The sequence below is a fragment of the Mesoplodon mirus genome (assembly GCF_964341445.2).
Source record: "Mesoplodon mirus genome assembly, chromosome: 14".
Taxonomy (NCBI): Eukaryota; Metazoa; Chordata; class Mammalia; order Artiodactyla; family Ziphiidae; genus Mesoplodon; species Mesoplodon mirus.
Window position 1 is genome coordinate 60,069,120 of NC_138990.1, and position 27,767 is coordinate 60,096,886.

General features: G+C 38.0%; 1 protein-coding gene across 2 annotated transcripts in view; it reads left to right on the top strand.

Moving 5' to 3' along the window:
• Nucleotides 1–331: 331 nt before the first annotated feature.
• The window catches only part of PLEKHH2 (pleckstrin homology, MyTH4 and FERM domain containing H2), a 117,504-nt gene continuing 90,068 nt past the window's right edge, over nt 332–27,767 (top strand). For both annotated transcript variants that reach the window (XM_082643117.1, XM_082643118.1), the window contains exons 1-2: nt 332–416; nt 6,917–7,046. In XM_082643117.1, coding sequence (XP_082499243.1) covers nt 6,924–7,046 — 123 coding nt within the window. In that variant the 5' untranslated portion in view covers nt 332–416; nt 6,917–6,923. The remainder of the gene's footprint in view (nt 417–6,916; nt 7,047–27,767) is intronic.

Consider the following 27,767-nt stretch of genomic DNA (forward strand, 5'->3'; position numbering starts at 1 on the left):
GACAGTTAACCAGGAGAGAGGATGAAAGATAGACTGGTAAGAGGAGACGCTTCAGGCTGGGAGACCAAACAGGAGGATGCCGAGTCGAGGCAGAGGGAATGGAAAGGAGGTGAGCGCTACAACAGGCTCTGAGCTCTAAGTGTGCCAAAGGCCAGGAATAGAGACTCCTGGACAGAACTCCCTCCTGGGATAGGGACTAGGAGGAGTCAAAGTCATGGCCACACCCCCAGGTGACGTGAGGCGGTCGACTGAGGTCTCTGATTGGCTACCACGGCCGCCAGTCCGGGGAGGAGGCGGTACGCTGTCCCCCGCCCGCTCCGGGCTTGGTGTGAGGCGGGCGCAGGCTGAGAGCCCCAGGAAACCCGCACCAGACGCACCCGGGACAACGGGCGCTGCCCCCGGGGGCCAGCGCAGAGGTAGGCAGATGAGACTGGCCGGGAGCCGAAGGGCGACCCCAGAGACTCCGGTGCCCGGGGATCCCCGCCCCCTCTAGAGCGCGCCGTCCTGGGTGGGCGCGTCGCGCGGAGGATGGGGGCGGCGGGCTGATCCGGAGGGCCGGGACCCGGGGATGGAGCGGGCTGGCACCGGACTCAACTCCGCGCCTCCCGCCGCAGCCTCCGCACTCCACGTCGCTCCCCTTGCTGCTACCAGGACTGGGGTCTCGTCTGGGAGCGGTGGTCGGTGGCTCCTCGCCCACTGGTCTCCCGTGACATTTTGTTTGAAAAGTCGGGGCCCGGGTTTGTGGCGCGGCGCGGGCAGTCAGGGGGGCACACGGCGCTGCTGCGCGTCCCCGCGCAGAGTGGCCCACGCAGTTAGGGATGCTGCGGCTCGGCCTCCGCTTCTTGGGAGCCCCACTGTGGTCTCGGGGGCGAAACTTATCAAAACTTTAAAGAACCATTTTCTACACCTTGAGTTGCCAGAATGTCAAAGTGCCCTTAGGTGAGCTACCATGAAACTGCGCTGTCCCTCAAGTTTTTCGACCACTTTTTAAAAGATGGAACATTTGAGCCAAAAATTTTGACGTGCGAAACGCAGTGGAAAGAGAGGTTGAAACATTTACGCTGGAAAAGTCCTAGTGCTGTGCTACCTGCAGGTCACTGTTTTCTTTGTGAAAATGCCAGTCGCAAGCCTCGACCACACAGCTGTGTGTCCCTGAGGAGCTCTGGAGTGAGGAGCACGGGTTCTGAGCAGTGCTACCGAAGGGCAGGCTTTGCCCAAGTGGTGCTGGGTGGTGGTCGGGAGGTTGCTTAAACAAGGCAAGCCTCAGTGTGGTCAAGAAAGACATCTTCTCTGCTTTAGAAACACACACACATCTCTCTCTCTCTCTCTCTCTCTCTCTCTCTCTCTCTCTCTCTCTCATGGGGCCAAGTTAAGCTGTCCCTTAAGAGGAGAGAATTAAGGAATATGAGTGGCTACCTTGAGCTTCATCAGGGGAAGCCTAAGTAGATGAACTCTTTCTTTTCTTTTTCTTTCCCTTTAGGGATTTGGAAGAGAAACAGGAAGTCAAAGATTCAGAGAAAAGAGCATTCACTCCACAATCGTAAACAGTTTATTTCGTGTCAGTAAATTTTTCCCAAAGTCACTTGGGTATTTGGGAAACCAAGACTTTTTCCTGTCCGCTGCAGTAAAATTAGATTAATTTCAAATTCAAAATCTAGAAATGATGTTTATTTAGCAAGTGGTATAGCTCCCAAAGCTATATCATTAGGCTCTATAAAATCAGTAGTAATGGAAAAGGATGGTGGATATTGTTCAAAATTAGAATCTTTACTCAAGATGGTGCATTAACACAGCAGTTACTTTATATTAACTGAAATTACAGAACGAAATGAGGAAATCAGGTGTCTAGACCTCAGGATAGACCATTAGCTAACCAATCTGTAGTTTTGAATTTTTAAAATTATGACTCTAGTAACTGGGAATGCAGACATTAAATGCCAATAATGTTCTTAAGGTTTTGTTACTTCACTGTAAAAATATGTAATTAGTGTAACTATAGAAATGAATAGGTGTGTTTAACAGAATTTATTTGATGTGTCATTTTCATAGCACAGTACTCTTGGTAAAATATATGTCTGATACTTGTCATATTTGAGATTAACAATTAACTCTAAATTGTTCGAGTTAATGGTGGAATTCTCAGCAGGAATAACCACAAACAATAGATTATTAATATACATCCACTTAAACTGTTACTTTTTCTTTACTCATTTGTAAATATATGCTCTTTATAATTAAGGTATAATTCACAAATGAAAGTTACCCTTTTAAAGTGTACAGTGCAGTGGTTTTTGATATATTCACAAGATTGTGCAGCCAACAGCACTAATTCTAGAATATTTTCATCACTTCAGAAAGAAACCCCAAACCCATTAGTAGTTGATCACCATTGTCCTCTCTTCACAGTTGTTGGCAACCACTAAGCTACTTTCTGTCTCTCGGGATTTGCCTATTTTATATAAATGGAATCATACAGTATGTTACCTTTTGTGTCTTGCTTCTTTCACTAGGCACTTAGGGTAATGTTTTCAAGATTCATCCATTGTTGTAGCATGTATTAGTGCTTTATTCCTTTTTTTGTGGCTGAATAAGATTCCATTGTGTGGATATACCACATTTTGTTTATCCATTCATCTGATGATGGACACTTGGTTTGTTTCCACTTTTTGGCTGTTTGAATAACAATGCTGTTAACATTTGTGTACACGTTTTGGTGTGGACTTAGGTATGCAGTTCTCTTGGGTATATACTTAACATTGGAGTTGCTGGGTCATATGGTAACTTTATGTTAAAGCTTTTGAGGAGCTGTTAAACTACTTTCCAAAGCAGCTGTACTATTTTTACATTCTCAACAGCAGTGTATAAGAGTTCACATTTCTCTACATCCTCATCAACGCTTGTTATTACATGTCTTTTTTTTATTATAACCATCCTATTTAGTATGCAGTGGGAAGTCATTGTGGTTTTGATTTGCATTTCCCCTTATAGCTAATGATGTTGAGCATTTTTTCTGGTGCTTATTGTCCATTTGTATATCTTCTTTAAAGAAATATCTCTTTAGATCCTTTGCCTACTTTTTAACTGGAATTTTTATTGTTGAGTTGTAAGAGTCCTTTATATAATCTGGATACAAGTCCCTTATCAGATAATGTGAATGGTTAATATTTCTTCCCATTCTGTGGGTTATCTTTTCACTTTCTTGATTGTGTCCTTTGAAGCACAAAAGTTTTTCTTTTTAGGTTAAATTTACCTATTTTTTCTTTGATTACTTATGCTTTAGATGTCATATCTAAGAAACTATTGTCTATTCAAGGTCACAAAGACTTATGCCTATTTAATCTACTATGAGTTTAGAGCTTAGGCTCTTACGTCTAGGTCTTTGATCCATTTGGGGTTAATTTTTGTATATGGTATGCAGCCGGGGTCCAAATTCATTCTTTTGCGTGTGGATATCAGTTGTCTAGCACAATTTATTTTAAAAAACCTATTTATTTCACCTTATCAAAAATCAGTTCGCTCTAAATGTGAGGTTTTATTTCTGTACTTTTTTTAATGGATTGAATAGCTCTCCCCCACTACCAAAAAGGATGTGTTGCAGTCCTAACCCCTAGTATCTCAAAATGTGATCTTATTTGGAAGTAGGGTTGTTACAGATATTTTTAATTGAAATATAGTTGATGTACAATGTTATGTTAATTTCAGGTATACTACATAATGATTTAATGTTTGCATACATTATGAAATCACCACGATAAGTCTAGTGACCATCTGTCCCCGTACAAAATTAGTACATTGAGCATATTCCTTATGCTGTATATTACATCCCTGTGACTTATTTATTATATAATTAATATAAGAGGTTTGTACCACTGGATCCCCTTCACCTATTTCTTATTTCCTTATTTCTGTACTCGTAATTTTATTCCACTGATCTATATATTTGTGTATCTTTATGCCAGTACCACACAGTCTTGATTACTGTAGCTTCGTAGTAATTTTTGAAATTGAGTGTGTGAGTCATACAACTTTTTAAGATTGTTTTGGCTATTCTGGGTTCCCTGAATTTCCATATGAATTATAGGATCAGCTTGTCAGTTTCTGCAAAAAAATGCAGTTGGAATTTTGATAGGGATTGTATTGAATGTGTATATCCATTTGCAAGTGTTGCCATCCTGACAGTATTAAGTCTTTTAATCAATCCATGAATGTGCGATGTCTTCCATTTATTTAGGTCTTCTTTAATTTCTTTCAATGATGTTTTGTAATTAATTTTTTTTCATCTTGATCAATGATGTTTTGTAGTTTTCAGAGTACAAACCTTATACTTCTTTTGTTAAATTTACTCCTAACTATTTAATTCTTTTTGATGCTATTGTAAATGGAATATATTCTTGATTTCATTTCTGGAGTTTCCTTGCAAGTATAAAGAAAAACAGTTGATTTTTGTATATTGATCTGGTTTCCTGAAACTTTGCTGAACTCAAATAGTTCTAATAGTTTTTTTTAATGGATTCCTTAGAATTTCCTATGAATAAGACCATGACATCTTAAAATAGAAATAGTTTTAGGTTTTCCTTTCCAATCTGTGCGCTTTCTATTTTATTTTCTGGCGCTGGCCAGACCCTCCAGTATGACGTTGAATAGAAGTGGCGAGAGCAGACATCCTTATGTTGTTTCTGATCTTAGGCGGATCAGTCATTTACCATTAAGTGTGATATAAACTGTGGGCTTTCATGGATGCTGTTTATCACGTTGAGGAAGTTCACTCCTATTGCTAGTTTGTTGAACGTTTTTATCATAAAAGGGTGTTAGGTTTTGTTGAATGTTTTTTTCTGCGTCTGTTGAAATGATCATATGGTTTTTGTTTTCTATTCTATTCATATGGTTCATTACATTGATTGCATTTGTTGAAAAATATGTTTGTTATTTTTAAAACTGTAGAAATTTTACAGTAGAACATAAACAGGTTATTTTAAATGTAGTGCAAAAATTAACCAACATGAAATAGACTCTTCTTGTTGCTTAAGATAGAGGAGTGTCCCTATATTTCTGTGCAGTGATATGAATGGTTCAAGACTTAAGGATGTCCATTTCAGGACTGCTTTTTATTTTTAATATTTCATCTGTATTTTCTTCCTTGTCCACTCTAAAGCTAATGAGGAGAGAAATGAAATAGCAGTAGAATTGAGAAAAAGTTTGTGACTGACAAACTACCTTATTTACTTCTAAATCATTAATAGAAAATGCTGATGTGAGTAATGAAAAAAAGGTCATTAACAAGGCTAATATCCTTAGGAAAAACTCATAAAACAGTGGGGTGGGGCTTCTGTGAAAACGAAGAAATGAAGAGAACAATTTCTAGCTCTACAATAAGTTTCCCTTAAATTATGGCTAGAATTTAGGAGCATCTGGAGGCTTTGAGATGGTTGGGGAGCTCTTAATAAAGTTGTAGCCTTTGTAGAATAACTTTGCTTATATTTATTTCTAAATTATTGAGTGATAATATAAGTATTAATGTGAAAGCTGATCTAAGCACAAATCAATATTTATGCTAGGAAAATAATCAGAGTTAAAAAACTGGTATAGATTTAAGAAGGGGTTATATTACACTAAATATTGGGAAAATAAACTTGGTTAATTTGTGAGGGAGACATATTTTTGTAAAACAGAAGAACAGAATAATACGCTTCAACTGCAGTTCTATCCTGGGGTTCTGAGAGTTTGCTGTCACATATATTCTATGACTAGGACTTGGCTTCTCCTGAAGAGCCATTCCTAATGCAGATTTTGTCAGTTCATAGCAAGGGCAATTCAGAAATACATTATCAAGCCATTTATGAAAATGGTCTGATGAAACATTAACAAACATTTAAAACTACTTTTATGAATCCCAGAGCTAGAAATAATTATGCTTCCAAAGTCAAGCAATAGTTTTTTGCACTTTAGAATTTCAGAACCAGTTCTCCTGCCTCTTGGCTTCCCCTTTACCATGCTTCTCCCTAGGATTCATCTCCTCCAAAAGGAAGGTTAGCATCATCGAAAACATTGATCCAGATTTACTTAATGTAGGTGATTCTAAATTTCATGTTTATATGTTTTCTCTTCTTACACCAAATAAAAATTATCTAAACTTGTCCAGGGTCGTAATACTTTGCCCAGTTAAACATGCCAAAGGATTTTTGGTTTGAAAGACAGCCTTAGGGAAGAGATATGGGAACATATGTATATGTATAACTGATTCACTTTGTTATAAAGCAGAAACTAACACACCATTGTAAAGCAATTGTACTCCAATAAAGATGGAAAAAAAAAAAAAGAAAGACAGCCTGGACCTGGACAAATATAGGGTGGTGGTAAGTAATAAGTCTAAGCCATAATTGTAGCACTGATATGAAGTTTCTTTAGGTTATTCTATGATGCTACCAATTGAATCAAAACTGTAATAATTCTGTAAGTTTAAGAACATGGTAAAATTACAAACGGACAGATTTAAACAATCTTACGTCGGCTGTTGGGCAGAACTAAAGCAATGACAGTGCTCTGTTTGTTTGGTGCTGTCATATCGTCCAAAGTGTTGTTAAGAACAGCAGTAGTTATTTTGTGCCTTACAACCTACCCATGAGACAAATGGTTTGTTATTGCCACATTCCCCATTTTTTCTAGATTGGATAAGCTGAGACATGGAAAGGTTAAGTTAAACAGAAAGTTTATGTAACCCAGTTGGGCCTCCAACCCTGGCCTCTTGTCTCCCCTAAGTTCTTTCCATGAGCTTTCACCAGTTCTGGAATTTATCTTAGAATTAAAAACTTGCGTCTAGATATCGTTAGATGGTGACTAGAATATGTGTGTTCAATGATTTAATGAATTATCCTGAATGCTAATTGATATTATGCCAATTGAATGCTTTCTTTCCTAGAATAAATATGGCAGAGCTTTCTGAGACAGAAGGACCAGTAGATTGGAAAGAACGCTGTGTAGCCCTGGAGTCCCAGCTCATGAAATTTAGAGTTCAAGCAAGCAAGATACGAGAGCTCTTAGCAGAGAAGGTAAGCTTTCCTCCCTCCCCTTTGTTAGTAAACATCAGCTATTTGGGGGCCCATTTCATTTATATTAAATAATCTCAGTACTTTAGGCTAGGGTAAGCATTTAAAAAATAATGAATATAATTTAACGTTTGGTCAGGGATCTGAAGCTATATTTGGCATATTCTTTTGCCAGTTTTATTTTAATTTTTTTAGATCTTTATTGAAATATAATTGCTTCACAATACTGTTAGTTTCTGTTGTACACCAAAGTGAATCAGCCATGTGCATACATATGACCCATATCCCCTTCCTCTTGAGCCTCCCTCCCACCCTCCCTATCCCACCCCTCTAGGTCATCACAGAGCACCGAGCTGATTTCCCTGTGCTATGCGGCTGCTTCCCACTAGCTAACTATTTTACATTCAGTAGTGTATATATGTCGATGCTACTCTCACTTGGCCCCAGCTTCCGCCTCCCACCCTGTGTCCTCAAGCCCATTCTCTATGTCTACATCTTTATTCCTGCCCTGCAACTAGGTTCATCAGTACCATTTTTTTTTTTAGGATTCCGTATATATATGTTAGCATACGCTATTTGTTTTCCTCTTTTTGACTTACTTCACTCTGTATGACAGACTCTAGGTCCATCCACCTCACTCAAATAACTCAATTTCATTTCTTTTTATGGCTGAGTAATATTCCATTGTATATATGTGCCACATCTTCTTTATCCATTCATCTGTTGATGGACATTTAGGTTGGTTCCATGTCCTGGCTATCGTAAATAGTGCTGCAATGAACATTGTGGTACACGTCTCTTTTTGAATTATGCTTTTCTCAGGGTATTTTGCCAGTTTTAGAATGGATTGGACATTAAGACAAAAAACACTTCTTTGCAAATAGTAGTGGGCTATGTAAGAATTGTGTGTATTTGATGAATATGGAGTTCATTCATTCCAGAGAGAACAGCTATAATTTACTTGATTTTACTAGAGTAGTGTGACAACATTTTGATCTACTAAATGTTTAGGAAAATCATCTTTAAAGTGATTATTGTTCGTTCCCTGTTTATAGTAAAATGTGTTTATACTGTATTTGGAAGTATACACCTATTTAGGAATTTGTGTTGACTATGTATCATTAAACTATAGAATTGGATTGATATAATTCTATGCTTCTCTTAATAGTTCCGATCATGTAATTAAAATTTCATTTATGTCATAGGATTTTAAAAAAAATATAGTGTATAAAACTGATAGATTAATTTGTTTGTTTATTCATTCAACAAATATTCATTGAGGGCTGATTTTGTGCCAGACACTGTTCTTAATGCTACAGTTACATCTGTGAAGGAGACTATGCATGTTCCCATTTCCAGAGAACTTGGATTCTAGACCTGCACTGTCCAGTGTGGCAGGCAGTAGCCTCAAGTGGCTGGTGAACACTGGAAATTAGGCTAGTTCAAATTGGGATGTGTTGGAAATGTAAGATACACACCGGATTTCAAAGGTTTAGTATGAAAAAAAGAATGCGAAATACCTAAGCAATAATTGTATATTTATTACATGTTGAAATGGTAATATTTTGGATATTAGATTAAATAGAAAATAGTAAAATTAATTTTACCTTTTTTAAACTTTAAATATGGGTACTAGAAAATTTTAAATTATTTTTGCAACTCACATTATATTTCTGTTGGACAGTGCTGTCTGGATGGATGGATAAATGGTATTAATGGTCATTCAGAACTGATCAGAAGAATTTATAGGTGGTTTCTTAAACTCTAGTCTGCATAATCCTTTTAGGGTGGAGAAAAATCCTTTTGGAGATTTTTAACATCTCCAAAAATTGTGTTAAATCTTTCATTGCTAGCCAAGAGTCTCTTAGCACAGAAGAATTGTAATAAAATCCAGTAAAACATCGTTCGGTTTAACCTTTTATATGTATCATCTTAAATTTTTGTGTATTAACAGCTGTTCGATGGAAAGATTAAAGTTTTCCTTCTCACTTTGGGCCATAGGGTGACCCAGTAATAGGCTTTGTGGAATGAATCCCCAATATCAATTTTCTTTATTTATCACTGTAAGAATAAAAATTATAACTTGAAAAAAAAATCCCAGTTTGAATATCTCCAAGTTGGAGAAGCTTATCCTAACTCAAAGTTAGTGACTTATGCTTTGTCTTTTGCTCCTCTCTCTATAAAAATCATTTCCCAAATCAAAACTACAATGAGGTGTCACCTCACACCAGTGGGAATGGCCATCATCAAAAAATCTACAAACGATAAATGCTGGAGAGGGTGTGGAGAAAAGGGAACCCTCTTGCACTGTTGGTGGGAATGTACATTGATACAGCCCCTATGGAGAACAGCATGGAGGTTCCTTAAAAAATGAAAACTAGAACTACCATATGACCCAGCAATCCCACTACTGGGCATATACCCTGAGAAAACAATAATTCAAAAAGAGTCATGTACCACAATGTTCATTGCAGCACTAGTTACAATAGCCAGGACATGGAAGCAACTTAAGTGTCTGTCGACAGAGGAATGGATAAAAAAGATGTGGCACCTATATACAATGAATGAATATTACTCAGTCATAAAAAGAAACGAAATTGAGTTATTTGTAGTGAGGTGGATGGACCTAGAGACTGTCATACAGAGTGAAGTAAGTCAGAAAGGGAAAAACAAATACCGTATGCTGACACATATATATGGAATCTAAAAAAAAACAGAAAGGTTCTGATGAACCTAGTGGCAGGACAGGAATAAAGACACAGACGTAGAGTATGGACTTGAGGACACGGGGAGGGGGAAGGGTAAGCTGGGATGAAGTGAGCAAGTGGCATGGACATATATACACTACCAAATGTAAAATAGCTAGTGGGAAGCAGCCACATAGCACAAGGAGATCAGCTCTGTGCTTTGTGACCACCTAGAGGGGTGGCGTAGGGAGGGTGGGAGGGAGACGCAAGAGGGAGGAGATATAGGGATATATGTATATGTATAGCTGATTCACTTTGTTATAAAGCAGAAACTAAAACACCATTGTAAAGCAATTATACTCCAATAAAGATGTTAAAAAATATATAGATAGATAGATACAAATCCTTAGGTTACATGATGCCTACCTCTCAATAAAGCTGTTTTATTATTTAAAAAAAGAAAAGAAAAGAAAAGAAATCATTTCCTGGGTTGTACTGTGATTTATCTGGTATTTTCCACAATCCCAATCCCATATGCAATGATTTTGTCAATATCACAAATTATACCCTTGCTGCTAAACCTCACTGGACATTTTCCAGGTATCCCAGGTGCCTTAGCCTCTCAACAGTTGGCCCGCTGTTGACCACAGCCTCCTCAAAATTTTCTTGGTTCCGTTGACTACTTACTCTCTTGGTTTCATTATGGACTTTATAAGAAGTTATGCTTATTTGGGTTCCAATTAATTGACTTTTAAATTCTTAATTTAATGCCAACATTTGTTTTGTTCTTCAGAAGGCTTATTGTAACAAATTGCTTTAGGAGTGCCCATTTGTAAATTTTAAAAGTGTCGTTTTCTCTGTAAGTAAAATTGTAAATAGTTTCTTGGTGATTAATTTATGTTATTAAATTTTCTTTTTTGCCAGTGAATGAATATTCACAGAGGAATTATAGAGGAATTCACAGAGGAATATTATTTCAGAATTGCTGTTTTATTTGCTGTTATATTTGTGGTTTCTTTTTCTCCTTCTCCTCCTTCTCCTTCTCCTTCTTCTTTTTTGTCTTCCGTCATTCGTATCTGTCTTAAATCCTTTGACAGATCTCAGAGATGGAATGATTCAGATGTGTTTCGTACAGTGGAAAGAGGATAAGCATGCCAAATTTACTCATGGTTTCCCAGTAAATAATGTCAACACCAAAACGGGAATAACACTTTTCATGATATTTTCTGTTATTTTCTACTATGAAATATTTTTCTCTGGATTAAAAATTATTTTTGGTACCCACCCATGTTTTAATAAAAATACTAAATATTGATTTATTATGTACTAAGCACTTTACAGATATGATTTATTTAGCTCTTATAACAACCTATGGATTAATACGTTTTATTGTTCCCAATTTACAGATTAGGAAAATGATGCTTACCGTGTGCCAGGCAATCTTCTAAGTGCTTTATGTATATCAACTTTTTTTTTAAAAATTATTTTTGGCTCTGTTGGGTCTTCGGTGCTGTGCTCAGGTTTTCTCTAGTTGCCTCTTCATTGCGGTGTGCGGGCTTCTCATTGTGGTGGCTTCTCTCATTGCGGAGCACAGGGTCTAGGCACGTGGGCTTCAGCAGTTGTGGCTCGGGCTCTAGAGTGCAGGCTCAGTAGGTGTGGTGTGCGGGCTTAGTTGCTCCGCAGCATGTGGGATTTTCCCGGACCAGGGCTCGAACCCATGTCCCCTGCATTGGCAGGCAGATTCTTAACCACTGCGCCACCAGGGAAGCCCATATATTAACTTTTTAATCCTTATAACAATGCTATGAGGTACCTATTAATATTATTCATATTTACACAGGAGGAAACTAAGGCACATAAAAATTATTTATTTACCTTGCCTGAGTTCATGTTGAAATGTAAGTGGTGGAGCCAAGATTTGAAAATAGACATTTTGTTTTTAGAGCTTGAATGCTTAGCTGTCACCCTATATGGCATCTCTAATATAGTTTTGTTACCACATTCTTTGTTTTCTCTGATATTCTTACCTACTCACCTATTCTGTCTTCTCTGTTCAGCCACACAGCATGTAACTCCATATCTGCTTGGCAGCACATGTCTGTGTAAGTTAGGATGCATTTATGGGTGTAGTAATAACAGTTTACATAATATTACGTATTTTTCAAAGCAAACCCTCTTGCATTGCTTCTGCGTGCCAACACAACTTGAGTCACCTGTTGCGATCTAGAGGACAGTCTGGTCCCATCTGTAACCTTTAGTTTTGTGTGAGAACCAGTCTGCCCCAAGGCTTCTTCCTAATAGTTCTCCATACCTTCCCTCCAGATGGTTGCAGGCCTAAGTCTGAAGATTCTTGAGAGAATATTAATTTGATTCCTCAGCTCTTTGCCAGAAATTCTGTCCAGCTTTTCCTTTCTGCTACAGTTCTGGTTCTTAGTTCTGTTTTCTTGGCACTGATTTGAGGCATCTAACACTAGGTGCTAACTATGGTTCCTAAGCCTTGACTACAACCATTAGCTAGTTTCAACCCTACAGTAACTCTATGACATAACTATTATTACCCGCAATCTACAGATGCTGACATTAAGACTGAGAGCATTTGAGTAGTAGGCCCAATATTACACAGCTAGCAAATAGCAGAGTTGGCATGAAACCTTAGATCTTTCACGCTTTTTTTGTGATGCAGCTAAAAGAGTATGTGGCACATAGAAGTAACTCATTATTATTTTCCTGTATCCTTCTGACTGGACACACTGGTTAAGTGTACAAGGAGATGACTTAAACTAATGTAATTATAGATTGATGGGAGACATCTTTCTGAATTTTTTTAGGAAAAATGTATGAGAGGATCTCAGAGTGTTTTTATAATTCAAGATGGATTTCAATTATATATACATTGTATATTTTTGGAGATGAATTAGGAGAATACATGGGATTTTTTTTAAACTATTTTTTTCACCTATTTGTTTTTTCCATTACAATTTCCAAGTAACTTCGAATATTGGAACTTGTGAAGAAAAAGGCCTTATTGAAGTCTTGGGCAAGTCCTGCTGTAAGTGGGAGAGGTCTTTAGAGGAATTTAAGGAATGGTGTTGGAAATATCTCTAGTATGCCAAACATAAACTCTTTAGGGAAGCTGAGATTTAAGTAATTTTCCTACTTTACAGTATTACTAGTTCATTTTCGGAGTCAGGGAGGGAAAGGGAAAGTTTCTTTTTCAGTTGAAGTGAATGTTATTTCCTATGGGTTAGATTTTCAGTGAAAAGGAAAAGGTGAAAAATATGAATTTTCCCTTTGGGCATCAGCATGGACCACATAACCTAATGCTGCCTTTACCTGATACAGCATTTCTGTCTGGCAGTTCCTGCCACTTAACCTTCCTCTTGTGAATATGATTCCCCTGAGGTGGTCTAGGATTCTCATCTAGGAATAAGGAGTATCTGGATAGCATTGTATTTGCTTTCATGTAACGGTCCGGTCACCACCGTGATTGCCCTATTTAAACCACACATGCCCTGTTACTCTTTTGCCCCACCTAATATTTCACAGTGCCCAGTGAAAATTATACATATACTAATAATGAGATTTTTCAGGCTAATTTAAATTTCATTTTTGGGCTATTGACTGAGGATATTATTTTTAATAACAAAATTTTTAAATGGTGATAGCGTCTTTCATGGGTTCTATGGGGAAAAATCAAGAAGAGAGATACTTAATGAGGAATTTCTGTCCACATCAATGAGTTTGAAGGTTCTAAAGTATTCTGCCTGTAGTAACCAATTCATTAAATAAGTTTATCTGTATACAATGCATGGAACAATGAGATCACTGAGTGTTACGTATGGTGGTGTTGTGTGTGTGTGTGTGTGTGTGTGTAAAATCTGGACCAGTGGCAGCTTTCCCTCTGCCACTTGCTGCTGTGTTCACAATGGCTACAGAGGGCACTTTCACTGTGGTAAATCAAAGCACCAGGCTTAGAATTTGCTTCTTCATTTTATTATTGTATTAGTGGCCTGTTCATAAAAGACTTATTTTTGTCCAAAGCCTGATATGGATCATTTCAGGTTTCTTTTACTGACTTAGTATGGATTGGCTGTGGAATTGACCCAAGCTTTACATTGCAGTCTACATTGTAAAAGTAAAAACTTACATGGGTATTTCCTGCATTGCTTTTTTTTTCATTTTTAGTATTTTGCAAAGTTATTGCCCAGTTTGAATGATTATAAAAACAATCACTCGAAAAACAAAGTATTGCTTTTCATCCTATGCTTGTGTTTAAACTGATTTTTTTTATTAATTTATTTTTGGCCGCGTTGGGTTTTTGTTGCTGTGCATGGACTTTCTCGTTGCGGTGAGCGGCGGTTACTCTTTTGTTGTGGTGTGCGGGCTTCTCATTGCGGTGGCTTCTCTTGTTGCAGAGTGCAGGCTCTAGGCGCGTGGGCTCAGTAGTTGTGGCTCGCAGGCTCTAGAGTGCAGGCTTAGTAGTTGTGGCACATGGGCTTAGTTGCTCTGCAGCATGTGGAATCTTCCTGGACCAGGGATTGAACCCGTGGCCCCTGCATTGGCAGGCAGATTCTTAACCACTGTGCCACCAGGGAAGTCCCTAAACTGATTTTAAAGTGTTCTAAACTTTATTGGATATACTTAATGTGTATTTACATTTATGCAGTGTGAAATGTTTGGTATTTATGATCTTTAACATAGATTGTGAAAATTTAGTGATTTTGTTTTATCAAAATGTATCTTTGCTTTTAAATAATTATTTGGAAAGAGTTGAAACCTTCATCCATTCATTCATTATTTTTTCCTTTCTTTTATTTGTTCAACACACATTTATTGAGTTTCTGTTATGGGGTATTCATGACCCCTGCCACAACCAATGTTACGTAAGTAAATAATAAACCCCAAATCTGGGGAGAGACTACTTAGGTAGAATTTGGTTAGAATCTCAAATTCTAAATTTAGCCTCTCTTGGTCATACCTCTGTCCCTGTGTTTCCTTCTGCAATAGGTTTCTTGAGAACATGCAACTTAAAGTTGTTCCTATTACGAATGTTAATGATTTTAAGTTACCAATGAAAGATTCCTAGGCCAAAAGAATAGCATGCAAGGGACAAAAATAAAGACAAATGCTTTCCAAGCAAAGATTTTGTGGTTTCACGTATTTGGGACAGATCTTCATATGGTTCTGTAGAACTATACACTGTGTGTGGAGTTTATAAATACCAAAGCTGCTGTGGTTCAACTAAAAGAGCAGTAGGGAATCTGAACGTGAAGACTCACATCCCAGCCATGTCACTGGCTGGGAGCATTAGCTTACACAAGGCATACTCATTCGACACGCCAATTTCCCAATCTTTATAATGGGAATAATGATTTCTGTCTTATGACGCGACTGTGAAATAATGTATTGAAAATTCCTGGTTCCTGAACACTAATTCTAATTTTTTAAAAGTTCTCTTCCCTGAATTATTTTTCTTTCCTCTGAGATTATTTTCCACTTTTATGTTTGTCTGTTTGTTTGTTTGTTTTCAGGTTGCAAGCTTTTCTCAAATGTCTGATGCTGTTTGGTGGTCCATTTATATTTAAGAATGAGATATCCGAAAAGCTGACCAACAATTGTGTATAAATAGTCAGTGCTGGTCAACTGTCAATGTTTGCTTTAGAATGAGTGGGTGGGAGACTGCTTATTACACCATGAGCCCATAAATGCCACAGTTGTTGGACTAGAGCCCTCCAAGTAATTTATTCAGCATTATAAGAGAAGAACATTTCAGTTTTTTAACAGGAAGTAAATGCTTAGCTGCTGCACATTTGGCACACGGGGATAAGTGAGAAGGTTTCAGGGAGTTAGTTGACTCTAAGGACCACGTGTTTTCCATTAATACCCACTATTCCCAGCCCCACACTCACTTCCCCCTGTAGGTCGTTACAGGGCTGTGCAGGGCATTCAGCTCCCAGGGGAGAAGTTCAGGACCCTCCAATCCTTATTCTAGGCTGTGGTTTCTGTCACTCTGCTTCACCAAAAACAAGAGAATTAAGTGAAATATTTAATGGTGAACTTGTCCTCCCACTCCCAGCCTTCTTCTCCTACATGGTTCCTAAAATGCTGACAGCCAATTCTACAGGAGGAGTTTGAAAGTCTCTGGGTAATCTTGTCAGCCCAGGTGGAAAGAGGTAATAATGCTGACATCAGTGGTTCTCCAACAGAAAGTCTAGCCAGATCACCTAATATTAAAGTTCATGATCAGCAAGCTCCATATATGTGTAAAAGCTTCTAGTCAGCTTTTTAGTTCCTTACCTTTAAACATCAGTGGGCATCTCATGAATGACCAGACATCTGATGAAGGCCTCTAACACGGAAGATAGAGAACAACCAATCAGAAAAAACTAATACCGCCTATGCAGGGAAAAAAGAAACAAAACAAATAAAATCCTATCATTTAATATTCCCAGAGAGAAAAGGTATTGCATCCATGAAACAAGGAATATTCGGGAAATAAAAAGAACCCTCGAAAAATTAAAATCATGATAGAAGAAATAGTCAATTTAATAAAGAGTTTGGGATATAAACTTAAGGTAAGTTCCTGGGAAGTAGAGAAAGATGTTGAAGAGATGGAACACAGGAGAGAAAAGAGAAATTTAGAGGACCAGTCCACTATATCCAAGCTCTGGATAAAAGGAAATCTAGAGGGGAGAATATCAGTGAAATGATGAACGGAGGTTTCCCAGGATTGAATGATGCAAGATTCCAGACTGAGCGGGTCTACCAAGTGCCTTGCACAACAGATAAAAATAGTTCCACCCCAAGGCACATCCTCATGAAAGTTCAGAATATATAGACCAAAGAAAAGATTCTGCAAGCTTTCCAAGAGAAAAAACATGTCACATACAAAGGATCAGGAATTAGAATGGCTTGGACTTCTCAAAAGCAATGCTAGAAATTAGGAGATAATGAAAAAATGCATTCAAAATTCTGAAGGAAAGTGACATCAAACTCAGAATTCTGTACTGAGGCCAGTTATGAATTTTATCTGAAGGTAGAATAAAGAGATTTTTAAGACATTCAGGGTCTGGTAACCTTTCTGAGGAATCTCCGGAAGGATATGCTCCATTAAAAGGAAGAAGTAAACCAAAAAAGAGGAAGGCATAAGATATAGTAAATAGGAGATTCAATGTGGGAGGAAGTTGAAGGGCCTTCCCAAGAAGACAGCAGTGCCCAGGCAGAAAGAGGAGCCAGTCTGTATTGACACAGGTCAGAGGCTTTAGGAGCAGCTTCAGGAAGATGAAATTGGTGGAAAATTAGATGTGAATGAGCATCTTGAGAGATGATTTAGACAGTGGTGTGAATTTGGAGTTGAACTATTAAGTTCATAGAAAGCTAAGTAAATAATAGAACAGGACACTTTAGGGAAAAAAGTTATGTAGCAAAGGAAAAAGTAACCATAGTCTACTACATGGTTCCTCTTTGACTATCATACATAGTCACAATAATACTAATGAAGAACAGCGATTTAACCAAAGGTAAGATATAAACATATTGGAAGAATGGGAGTGTACCTGTGTTGATGGCAAGGAGATCAAAGAGCTAAATCTTCATTCTCCATGAAGGAAGTAAGTAGGAAGTCACTAAACTGAAGAAGTCAACAGAAATAGAAGCATGTTATTTAGAACACTTAAGGAAATAATAAGAGCATTGACCAAAAGAGTACAATTATTTTATTAAAAAATCTTATGAAACTGGTTGACACAATGTGTATTTATGGCTTTGATCAACATAAAAAAAACAAAAATTAAATCAAATTGTGAAATAGATGGACTTATTCTTTGGGAGGAGATCTTAATAGGATGTTTCCATGGAAATCACTTTCTAAACAAAATAATTTATTTTGTGTTTTCAGAGTATATCAAAAAGAAGCCTTCTGGGTTATATACTTTGGGGGTTTTTTTGTTTTGTTTTGAAGTATAGTTGATTTACAATATTGTGTTAGTTTCAGGTGTACAGCAAAGTGCTTCTGTTATATATATGTGTGTGTCTGTGTGTATATACAGAATATATACATATATATTCTTTTTCAGATTCTTTTCCATTATAGGTTATTACAAATATTGAATATTGAATATTGTTCGCTGTGTCATACAGTAAATCCTTGTTGCTTATCTATTTTATATATAGTAGTGTCTATCTGTTAATCCCATAGTCCTGATTTATCTCCCCCCCCCCCATTCCCTTTCCCCTTTGGTAACCATAAGCTTGTTTTCTATGTCTGTGTGTCTGTTTTTGTTTTGTAAATAGATTCATTTGTATTATTTTTTAGATTCCACATATAAGTGATATCATAATATTTGTCTTTCTCTGACTTCACTTAGTATGATAATCTCTAGCTCCATCCATATTGCTGCAAATGGCAATATTTCATTCTTTTTTTATGGCTGAGTAATGTTCCTATATATATATATGTGTGTGTGTGTGTGTGTGTGTGTGTGTATATATATACATTACACACACACACACACACACACACACACCCCACATCTTCTTTATCCATTCATCTGTTGATGAACACTTAGGTTGCTTCCATATCTTGGCTATTGTAAATAGTGCTTCAGTGAACATTGGGGTACATGTATCTTTTCAGATTGGAGTTTTCATCTTTTCCAGATATATGTCCAGGAGTGGGATTGCTGGATCATATGGTAGCTCTATTTTTAGTTTTTTAAGGAACCTCCATAGTGTTTTCCATAGTGGTTACACCAATTTACATTCCCAAGAACAGTGTAGGAGGGTTCCCTCTTCTCTACACCCTCTCCAGCATTTATTTGTAGGGTTTTTGATGATAGCCGTTCTGACTGGTGATAACTCATTGTGGTTTTGATTTGCATTTCTCTAATAATTAGCAGTGTTGAGCATCTTTTCATGTGCCTGTTGGCCATCTGTATGTCTCCCTTGGAGAAATATCTATTTAGGTCTCTGCCCATTTTTTGATTGGGTTGTTCATTTTTTTTGATATTAAATTGTATGAGCTGTGTATATTTTGGAAATTACTGGGTTATATATTTTTTAACTTATTTTTTTATTTATTTAATTCTGGCTGTGTTGGATCTTCGTTGCTGCATGCAGGCTCTTTCTAGCTGCAGCAAGCGGGGGTCACTCCTGTTGCAGTGCACGTGCTCTTCACGGAGGTGGCTTCTCCTATTGTGGAGCACGGGCTCAGTAGTTGTGGCTCGTGGGTCTAGAGCGCAGGCTCAGTAGTTATGGTACACGGGCTTAGTTGTTCCGCAGCACGTGGGATCTTCCCGGACTAGCACTCGAACCCGTGTCCCCCGCATTGGCAGGCAGACTCCCAACCACTGCGCCACCAGGGAAGTCCCATGATCATATGATTTTTATCCTTCATTTTGTTAATGTGGTGTATCACATGGACTGATTTGTGGATGTTGAATCATCCACGCAACCCTAGAATAAATCCCACTTGATCGTAGTGTATGATCCTTTTAATGTATTGTTGAATTTGGTTTGTTAATATTTTGTTGAGGATTTTTGCATCTGTGTTCATCAGGGACATTGGCCTATAATTTTCTTTTCTTGTGACATCCTTGATTGGTTTTGGTATCAGGATAATGCTGGCCTTGTAAAATGAGTTTGGAAGAGTTCCTTCCTCTTCTGTTTTTTAAGAGTTTGAGAAGGATTGGTATTAATTCTTTGAATGCTTGGTAGAATTCACCAGTGAAGCCATCTGGTCCTGGACTTTTGTTTGTTGGGAGAGTTTTGATTACTGATTCAGTCTCCTTACTAGTAATCCATCTGTTCAGATTTTCTTTTTCATCATAATTCAATTTTTGTAGGCTGTATGTTTCTACAAATTTATCCATTTCTTCTAGGTTGCTCTATTTTTTGGCATGTAATTTTTCATAGTAGTCTCTTATGATTCTTTTTATTTCTGTGGTATCAGTGGTATTATCTCCTCTTTCATTTCTGATTTTATTTATTTGAGTCCTCTCTCTTGTTTTCTTGGTGAGTCTAGCTATAGGTTTGTCAGTTTTCTTTATCTTTTCAAAGAATCAACTCTTAGGTGTATTGATCTTTTCTACTGTCTTTTTAGTCTCCAATTTATTTCTCCTCTAATCTTTATCTCTTTCCTTTTATTAACTTTGGACTTTGTTTGTTCCTCTTTTTCTAGTTCCTTGAGGTGTAGGTTGTTTATTTGAGACTTTTCTTGTTTCTTGAAGTAGACATTTATTGCTGTGAACATCCCTCATAGAATTGCTTTTACGGCATCCCATGGATTTTGGTGTGTTACATGTCCATTTTCATTTACTCCAGGTATTTTTTTATTTCTCTTTTGATTTTTTTCTTTGGCCCATGTGGTTTTCAGTAGCATGTTGTTTAATCTCCACATATTTGTGAATTTTTTCAGTTTTCATGTAGTCAATTTCTGTTTTCATATTATTGTGGTCAGAAAAGATGCTTGATGTGATTTCAACCCTCTTAAATTTATTAAGACTGATTTTATCACCTAACATATGGCCTCTTTAAATGTATCTGAAATCACAATAAATGTATTATTTCTATGTATCATATTGATGAAGTTTTCATTACCTCCCTGTTCCCATGCTTTTTTTCCTCTCTGATGCTTTGGAAGCTATGGACTGAATTTCTGTTCTTTTAAGTGATTGTCCTTAACTCTTTTTTTTTTAAGGCCAGCAAAAATACTTTATATTGTAACAATAAAACTTGAAACCGAATGTATCAAGGAAACATTAGGGAGTTGGTGATAATTACAAAAAAAAAAAAAAAACCTCTATATAAGGTGGCATTGTGGTAGGGGGTTGGTGAAGGAAAGGATGGAAACAAATAGCAATGGAGAGCTCAGCATCAAAACAGGAACTGCTGAAACTGTTAGGATGGCCAGCACTGGTTTTTCTTTAGAGAGCACTCTTTAGAGAATGAGCATTTTCTAGAACTTAAAAAACAGCACCTTCAATTTAAGCTTTCAGTCAAGCTCTTGGAATTTAGGTAATTATTTAGCATTGAAGATGCTAGACGATGTGAAATGTGTAAGTCCAGTATAAGCCATAAAATGGGAGAATGTCAGGCAACCAGAAAGACTTCAATTGCCCCGTCTTTCCTAAAGAGAACTAGTGGTTTTTCCAACATAATCATGAAACTGCCTACTTTGAAAGCCTGAGGTGGTGTGGGGATACGTTGGGATAGGGTGTGATGGAATCACATTTTGGGTAGATATATTAATACAACTGAAGGAAATCTTTCACCTTGGAGAATAATTTAGCCCTCAACAACTCCTTAGTCTGCCATGGCTTTGCAACAGCAGCAGACTTTTAATTTGTAATATATATAACTGTGTTTTCATAAAAAGAAAAAATATAAGTATAAATATGTTTTAAAGGCTAGACCCAAAATGGCACGATGTCACTTGCACTGCATTCTATGTGTTAAGGCAGGTCACAAAGCCATCACAGAGTCAAGAGAAGGGACAGGAGACCTCACGTTTCAGTGAGAGAAGTGACATGTACTTACAGGCAGGAAAGGAATTGATGGTGGCCATTTTGGGTGGCTGTCTAACCCTAATCAGTCACTTTAATTCACTCAGACTCTTCCATTCCAACTTGTGTCCTTGCTTCCTCACATTACAGCTGAACTCACAAAAGTCACTAATGACCTCTTAACTAGCATATATTTGCATATATTATTTAATTACACTACATTTCATTTACATGTATCTTTCAATATGTCATTTACATATTTTAAAAAACTTTTTATTAAAGTTTTCAAACATATAAAAGTGAGCAGAATATTATAATGGGTCCCAGGTACACATCACCCAGCTTTTTTTTTTTTTTTTTTTTTGCAGTACGCGGGCCTCTCACTGCTGTGGCCTCTCCCGTTGCGGAGCACAAGCTCCAGACGCGCAGGCTCAGCGGCCATGGCTCACGGGCCCAGCCGCTCCACGGCATGTGGGATCCTCCCGGACCGGGGCACGAACCCGTGTCCCCTGTATCGGCAGGCGGACTCCCAACCACTGCGCCACCAGGGAAGCCCCACCCAGCTTTAATGGTTATTAAATCGGGACCAATCCTGTTTCACTTATAGCCTGACCTACTTCTCCTCTCCTATGTTATGTTGAATCAAAGCCTCAATATTATTATTTAACCCATCTATGTATATTTTTAATGAATATATGGTATCTCTTTAAATATTTAGACAATCCCGTTTTGGGACATTCATGGCTTTTATTTTTATCATTCAAATTATAACACCACAACTGCTACCACGTATTTCTTTTTTCTTTTTTTTTTCGGTACGCGGGCCTCTCACTGTCGTGGCCTCTCCCACTGCGGAGCACAGGCTCCGGACGCGCAGGCTCAGCGGCCATGGCTCACGGGCCCAGCCGCTCCGTGGCATGTGGGATCCTCCCAGACCGGGGCACGAACCCATGTCCCCTGCATCGGCAGGCGGACTCTCAACCACTGTGCCACCAGGGAAGCCTACTACCACGTATTTCTAATTAATGAAACACCAACAGCTCTTTCACATCACTTTTACATTTTTTTTGTTTTTTATCCTCATAACTTCCTGTCAGGTAGGTAGAATAGGTTATATTATCCCTATTTTAACAGGGAATTAAGAAGAATTTTAGAGCCCAATGCCAAATTGTTGGTAAATAGTAGAATTAGAACTAGAACCCAGTGTCTTAAATCTATAGTTAGTTCATTTTCAACTAAACCTTGCTAACTTAAAGTTATTCATAAAAGTAATACATGTGGTAGAAATACACAGCTTTAAATTTTTCTGTATAAATATTCATTGAACACCCATTAAGTATTAGATACTATGCTGGACACTTTCCTGTTTAATCGTCACATAAATAGTATGAGATAAGTGTTATCTCACTTTACAGGTAAGGAATGCAGACTCAGGAAGGTAAATGTCTTACCCATCATTACACAGCTTATAAGTAGTGAAATCTGGATTCTGATTTAGGCCTTCCTGCCTCCAAGTTCAGTGCTCTTTCCACTTTTCCCTATATTAATATTTCAAGGACTACCCCTTTTAAATTAAAAAAGCAAAAATACTTTTTGGACATATGCTTTTAATTAACTCACTGTATTCAAAGGCATGTCCATATAATTTTCACGTCCAGCAAATTCAGTTTATTTGTAACCTTATATACCAAGTCCTGTGAAATGCTGTGTGTGTGTAATGCTTTTTATAATGGAAAAATCATTTTTTGTAAGGTTATTTCTTGCTGGCAAGCTTTTAGAATTTTACTGAGTGAATTGTATGTGCAAAGATATGGTGTTACGGAGGATATAAAGGGTACTCACACATGAAATATGTCTTCAAGCAACTTACAGTATAGTTGTGAAAATAGTACAAGGTAGAAAGTAAATGCCATAGGAACAGAAAAAAGTTATTTGACAGTGGCAAAAATAATGCTGCTATCCTTCATACAGGCATAGTGCTTTACAGATGTCATTTCATTCAATAATTTATAATATATTGAATACCTATTATGTATAAAGAGCTGTATTAGGGTGTGTAACAGTGAGGCAGACAGACAAGGCTTCTGCCCTCACTGTTATCACTAAAAATCAAACACTTCAGAAAGAGAAATCTGACAAGATATTTGTATAGTCCTTGTCTTAGTCCATTCAGGCTGCTATAACAAAATGTCACAAACTGTGTGCTCATAAACAACGGAAATTTATTTCTCACAGTTCTGGAGGCTGGAAATCTGAGATCAGGGCACCAGCAACATTGGGTGAGGGTACTTTCCTGGGTTGCAGACTTATCATTATATCCTCACTCGGCAGAAGGACTCAGGGAGCTCTGTGGGATCTAGGGCACTAATCTCATTTGTGAGGGCCCCGCTCTCATGACCTAGTGACCTTCCAAAGGTCCCACCTTTTAACACCATCATTTTGAGTGTTAGAATTTCAACATGTGAAACTGGGGGGACACAAACAGAAAAGTCTAAAGAATAAAATTTCATATAAATACCATATTTTTTAAAAATTGAAGTATAGTTGATTTACAATGTTGTGCTAATTTCAGGTGTTACAGCAAAGTGATTCAGATATATATATATATATACACACACACACACACACACACACACACACACATATATTCTTTTTCAGATTCTTTTCCACTATAGGTTATTACAAGATATTGAATATAGTTCCCTGTGCTATCCAGTGGGTCCTTGTTTTTTTTATCTGTTTTATACCTAGTAGTGTGCATCTGTTAAACTCCTAATTCTAAATACCATCTTAATCAGATATGGGTGAGACTCAAGGTATGCTTCATTCTAAGAAAATTCCCCCTAGCCGTGATCCTGTGAAATCAAACAAATTATGTGCCTCCAAAATACAATGATGGGACAGGTATAGAACAGACATTTCATTCCAAAAGGGAGAAATAGGAGAGAAAGAAGGGTAACAGATTCCAAGCAAGTCCAAAACCCCAGAAGACAAACAACATTAAATCTTAAAGCTTGAGAACAATCTTCTTTAATTAGATGTTCTGCTCTGTGGGGCAGAGGTCTTACCTTCCAGACCCACCTGAGGCATGGTGTGGGGGTGGTCTCACCCTCTGGACATACTGGGATATGCTCGCCTCCCATGGCTTTATTGGGTGTAGCCACACAGCATCTCTCATGGGTTGCAATTGCATGCTGGTGGTTCTACCAGTCTGGGGCCCCAAGGGTGGCCTGATGGCTTCACTGGCACTGCCCTAGTAGTGGCTTCCTTCAGCGACCTTGCCCTCAAGTGACCCTCTGCTTGGGTTGTGGACCCATGGCTCCAGGTTGCTTCATCTTTCTAAATCTAGGTGGAGGTAGCCATGCCCCCATGGCTCTGCTGGGCAGGATAGAGCCCCCATAGCTTTGGGCAGTACCACTTTGATTTAGGCAGAGGTCGGTCATCTGGCCTGTTGAAACCCAGGCAATAATCCCACCCATCTACCACTTTTTGAAACTGAGGAGGCAGCCCTAATGATCTCTCTCTCTCTTTTTTTAAAAAAATTTTTATTGGAGTATAGTTGATTTATAATGCTGTGTTAGTTTCTGCTGTACAGCAAAGTGAATCAGTTATACATATACATATATCCACTCTTTTTTAGATTCGTTTCCCATATAGGTCATTACAGAGTATTGAGTAGGTTCCCTGTGCTATACAATAGGTCCTTATTAGTTATCTGTTTTATATATAGTAGTGTGTATATGTCAATCCCAATCTCCCAGTTTATCCCTCTCCCCCTTCCTCCCCGGTAACCATAAGTTTGTTTTCTACATCTGTGTCTCTTTATACTTTGTAAATTAGTTCATTTGAACCTTTTTTTAGATTCCACATATAAGCGATATCATATGATATTTGTCTTTCTCTCACTTACTTCACTTAGTATGATAATCTCTAGGTCCATCCATGTTGCTGCAAATGGCATTATTTCATTCTTTTTATGGCTGGGTAATATTCCATTGTATGTACCACATCTTCTTTATCCATTCCTCGGTTGATGGACACTTAGGTTGCTTCCATGTATTTCTTGGCTATTGTAAACAATGCTGCAATGAACATTGGGGTGCACGTATCCTTTTGGATTATGGTGTTTCTCCAGATGTATGCCCAGTAGTGGGATTGCTGGATCATATGGTAGTTCTATTTTTAGTTTTTTAAGGAACCTCCATACTGTTCTCCATAGTGGTTATATCAATTTACATTCCTACCAACAGTGCAAGAGGGTTCCCTTTTCTCCACACCCTCTCCAGCATTTATTGTTTGTAGACTTTATGATGGTTGCCGTTCTGACCTGTGTGAGGTGATACCTCATTGTAGTTTTGATTTGCATTTCTCTGATGATAAGTGATGTTGAGCATCTTTTCATGTGCTTTTTGGCCATCTGTATGTCTTCTTTGGAGAAATGTCTATTTAGATCTTCTGCCCATTTTTTGATTGTGGTGTTCATTTTTTGACATAGAGCTGCATGAGCTGTTTGTATATTTTGGAGATTAATTCCTTGTCAGTTGCTTCCTTTGCAAATATTTTTTCCCATTCTGTGGGTTGTCTTTTCATTTTGTTTATGGTTTCCTTTGCTGTGCAGAAGCTTTTAAGTTTACTTAGGTCCCATTTGTTTATTTTATTTTTTGAATTTATTTTATTTATTTTTGACTGTGTTGGGTCTTCGTTGCTGTGTGCGAGCTTCTCTAGTTGTGGCGAGCGGGGGCTACTCTTTGTTGTGGTGTACAGGCTTCTCACTGCAGTGGCTTCTCTTGTTGCAGAGCATGGGCTCTAGGTGTGCAGGCTTCAGTAGTTGTGGTGCACGGGCTCAGTAGTTGTGGCTCACGGGCTCTAGAGCACAGGCTCAGTAGTTGTGGCACACAGACTTAGTTGCTCCGCGGCATGTGGGATCTTCCTGGACCAGGGCTTGAAACTGTGTCCCCTCCATTGGCAGGTGGGTTCTTAACCACTGAGCCACCAGGGAAGCCCCTATTTTTTTTTTATTTTCATTACTGTAGGAGGTGGAACAAAAAAGATATTTCTGCTATTAATGTCAAAAAGTGTTCTGCCTGTGTTTTCCTCTAAGAGTTTTATAGTGTCTGGCCTTATATTTAGGTCTTTGATCCATTTTGAGTTTCCTTTTTCTTTTTAAATAATTAATTAATTAATTTATTTTTGGCTGCTTTGGGTCTTCATTGCTGCACTTGGGCTTTCTCTAGTTGCGGAGAGAGGGGGCTACTCTTTGTTGCGGTGTGTGGGCTTCTCATTGCGGTGGCTTCTCTTGTTGCAGAGCACAGGCTCTAGGCATGTGGGCTTCAGTTGTTTTGGCATGCGGGCTCAGTAGTCGTGTCTCACAGGCTCTAGAGCGCAGGCTCGCGGGCTCTAGAGTGCAGGGTCAGTAGTTGTGGCTCATTGAGCTTACTTTTGTGTATGGTGTTAGAGAGTGTTCTAATTTCATTTTTTACATGTAGCTGTCCAGTTTTCCCAGCACCACTTGTTGAAGAGACTGTTTTTTTCTCCATTGTACACTGTTGCTTCCTTTGTCAAAGATTAATTGACCATAGGTGCGTGAGTTCATTTCTGGGCTTTCTGTCCTGTCCCATTGATCTGTGTGTCTGTTTTTGTGCCAGTACCATACTGTTTTGATTACTGTAGCCTTGTAGTGTAGTCTGAAGTCAGGGAGTGTGATTCCTTCAGCTCTGTTTTTCTTTCTCAGGATTGCTTTGGCTATTCAGGGTTTTTTTGTGTTTCTATATAAATTTTAGAATTTTTTTGTTCTAGTTTTGTGAAAAATGCTGTTGGTAATTTGATAGGGATTACATTGAATCTGTAGATTGCTTTGGGTAGTATGGTTATTTTTACAATATTGATTCTTCTAATCCAAGAACATGGTATATCCTTCCATCTGTTTGTGTCATCTCTGATTTCTTTCATCAGCATCTTATAGTTTTCAGAGTAGAGTTCTTTTGTCTCCTTAGGTAGGTTTATTCCTAGGTATTTTATTCTTTATGATGTGATTTTCCTTGATTTCTCTTTCTGATCATTCATTGTTAGTGTTTACAAATGCAAGAGATTTCTGTGTATTAATTTTATATCCTGCAACTTTACCGAATTCATTGATGAGCTCTAGTAGTTTTCTGGTAGCATCTTTAGGATTTTCTATGTATAGTATCGTGTCATCTGCAAACAGTGAAAGTTTTACTTCTTCTTTTCCAATTTGGATTCCTTTTATTTGTTTTTCTTTTCTGATTGTCATGGCTAGGACTTCCAAAGCTATGTTGAATAAAAGTAGTGACAGTGGACATCCTTGCCTTGTTCCTGATCTTAGAGGGAATGCTTTCAGCTTTTCACCATTGAGAACAATGTTAGCTGTGGAGCCTTGATGATCTCTGAATTACGTTTATGGTCCTTCTTTCCTTGTCTTGAAGAATAGCCCATGTTCACAGCCGTATAGTCCTGTCCTGTAAAATCTAAGTCCAACAGCCTTCCTCATTCCTTCTTCTTCAGTTCAAACGGACTGT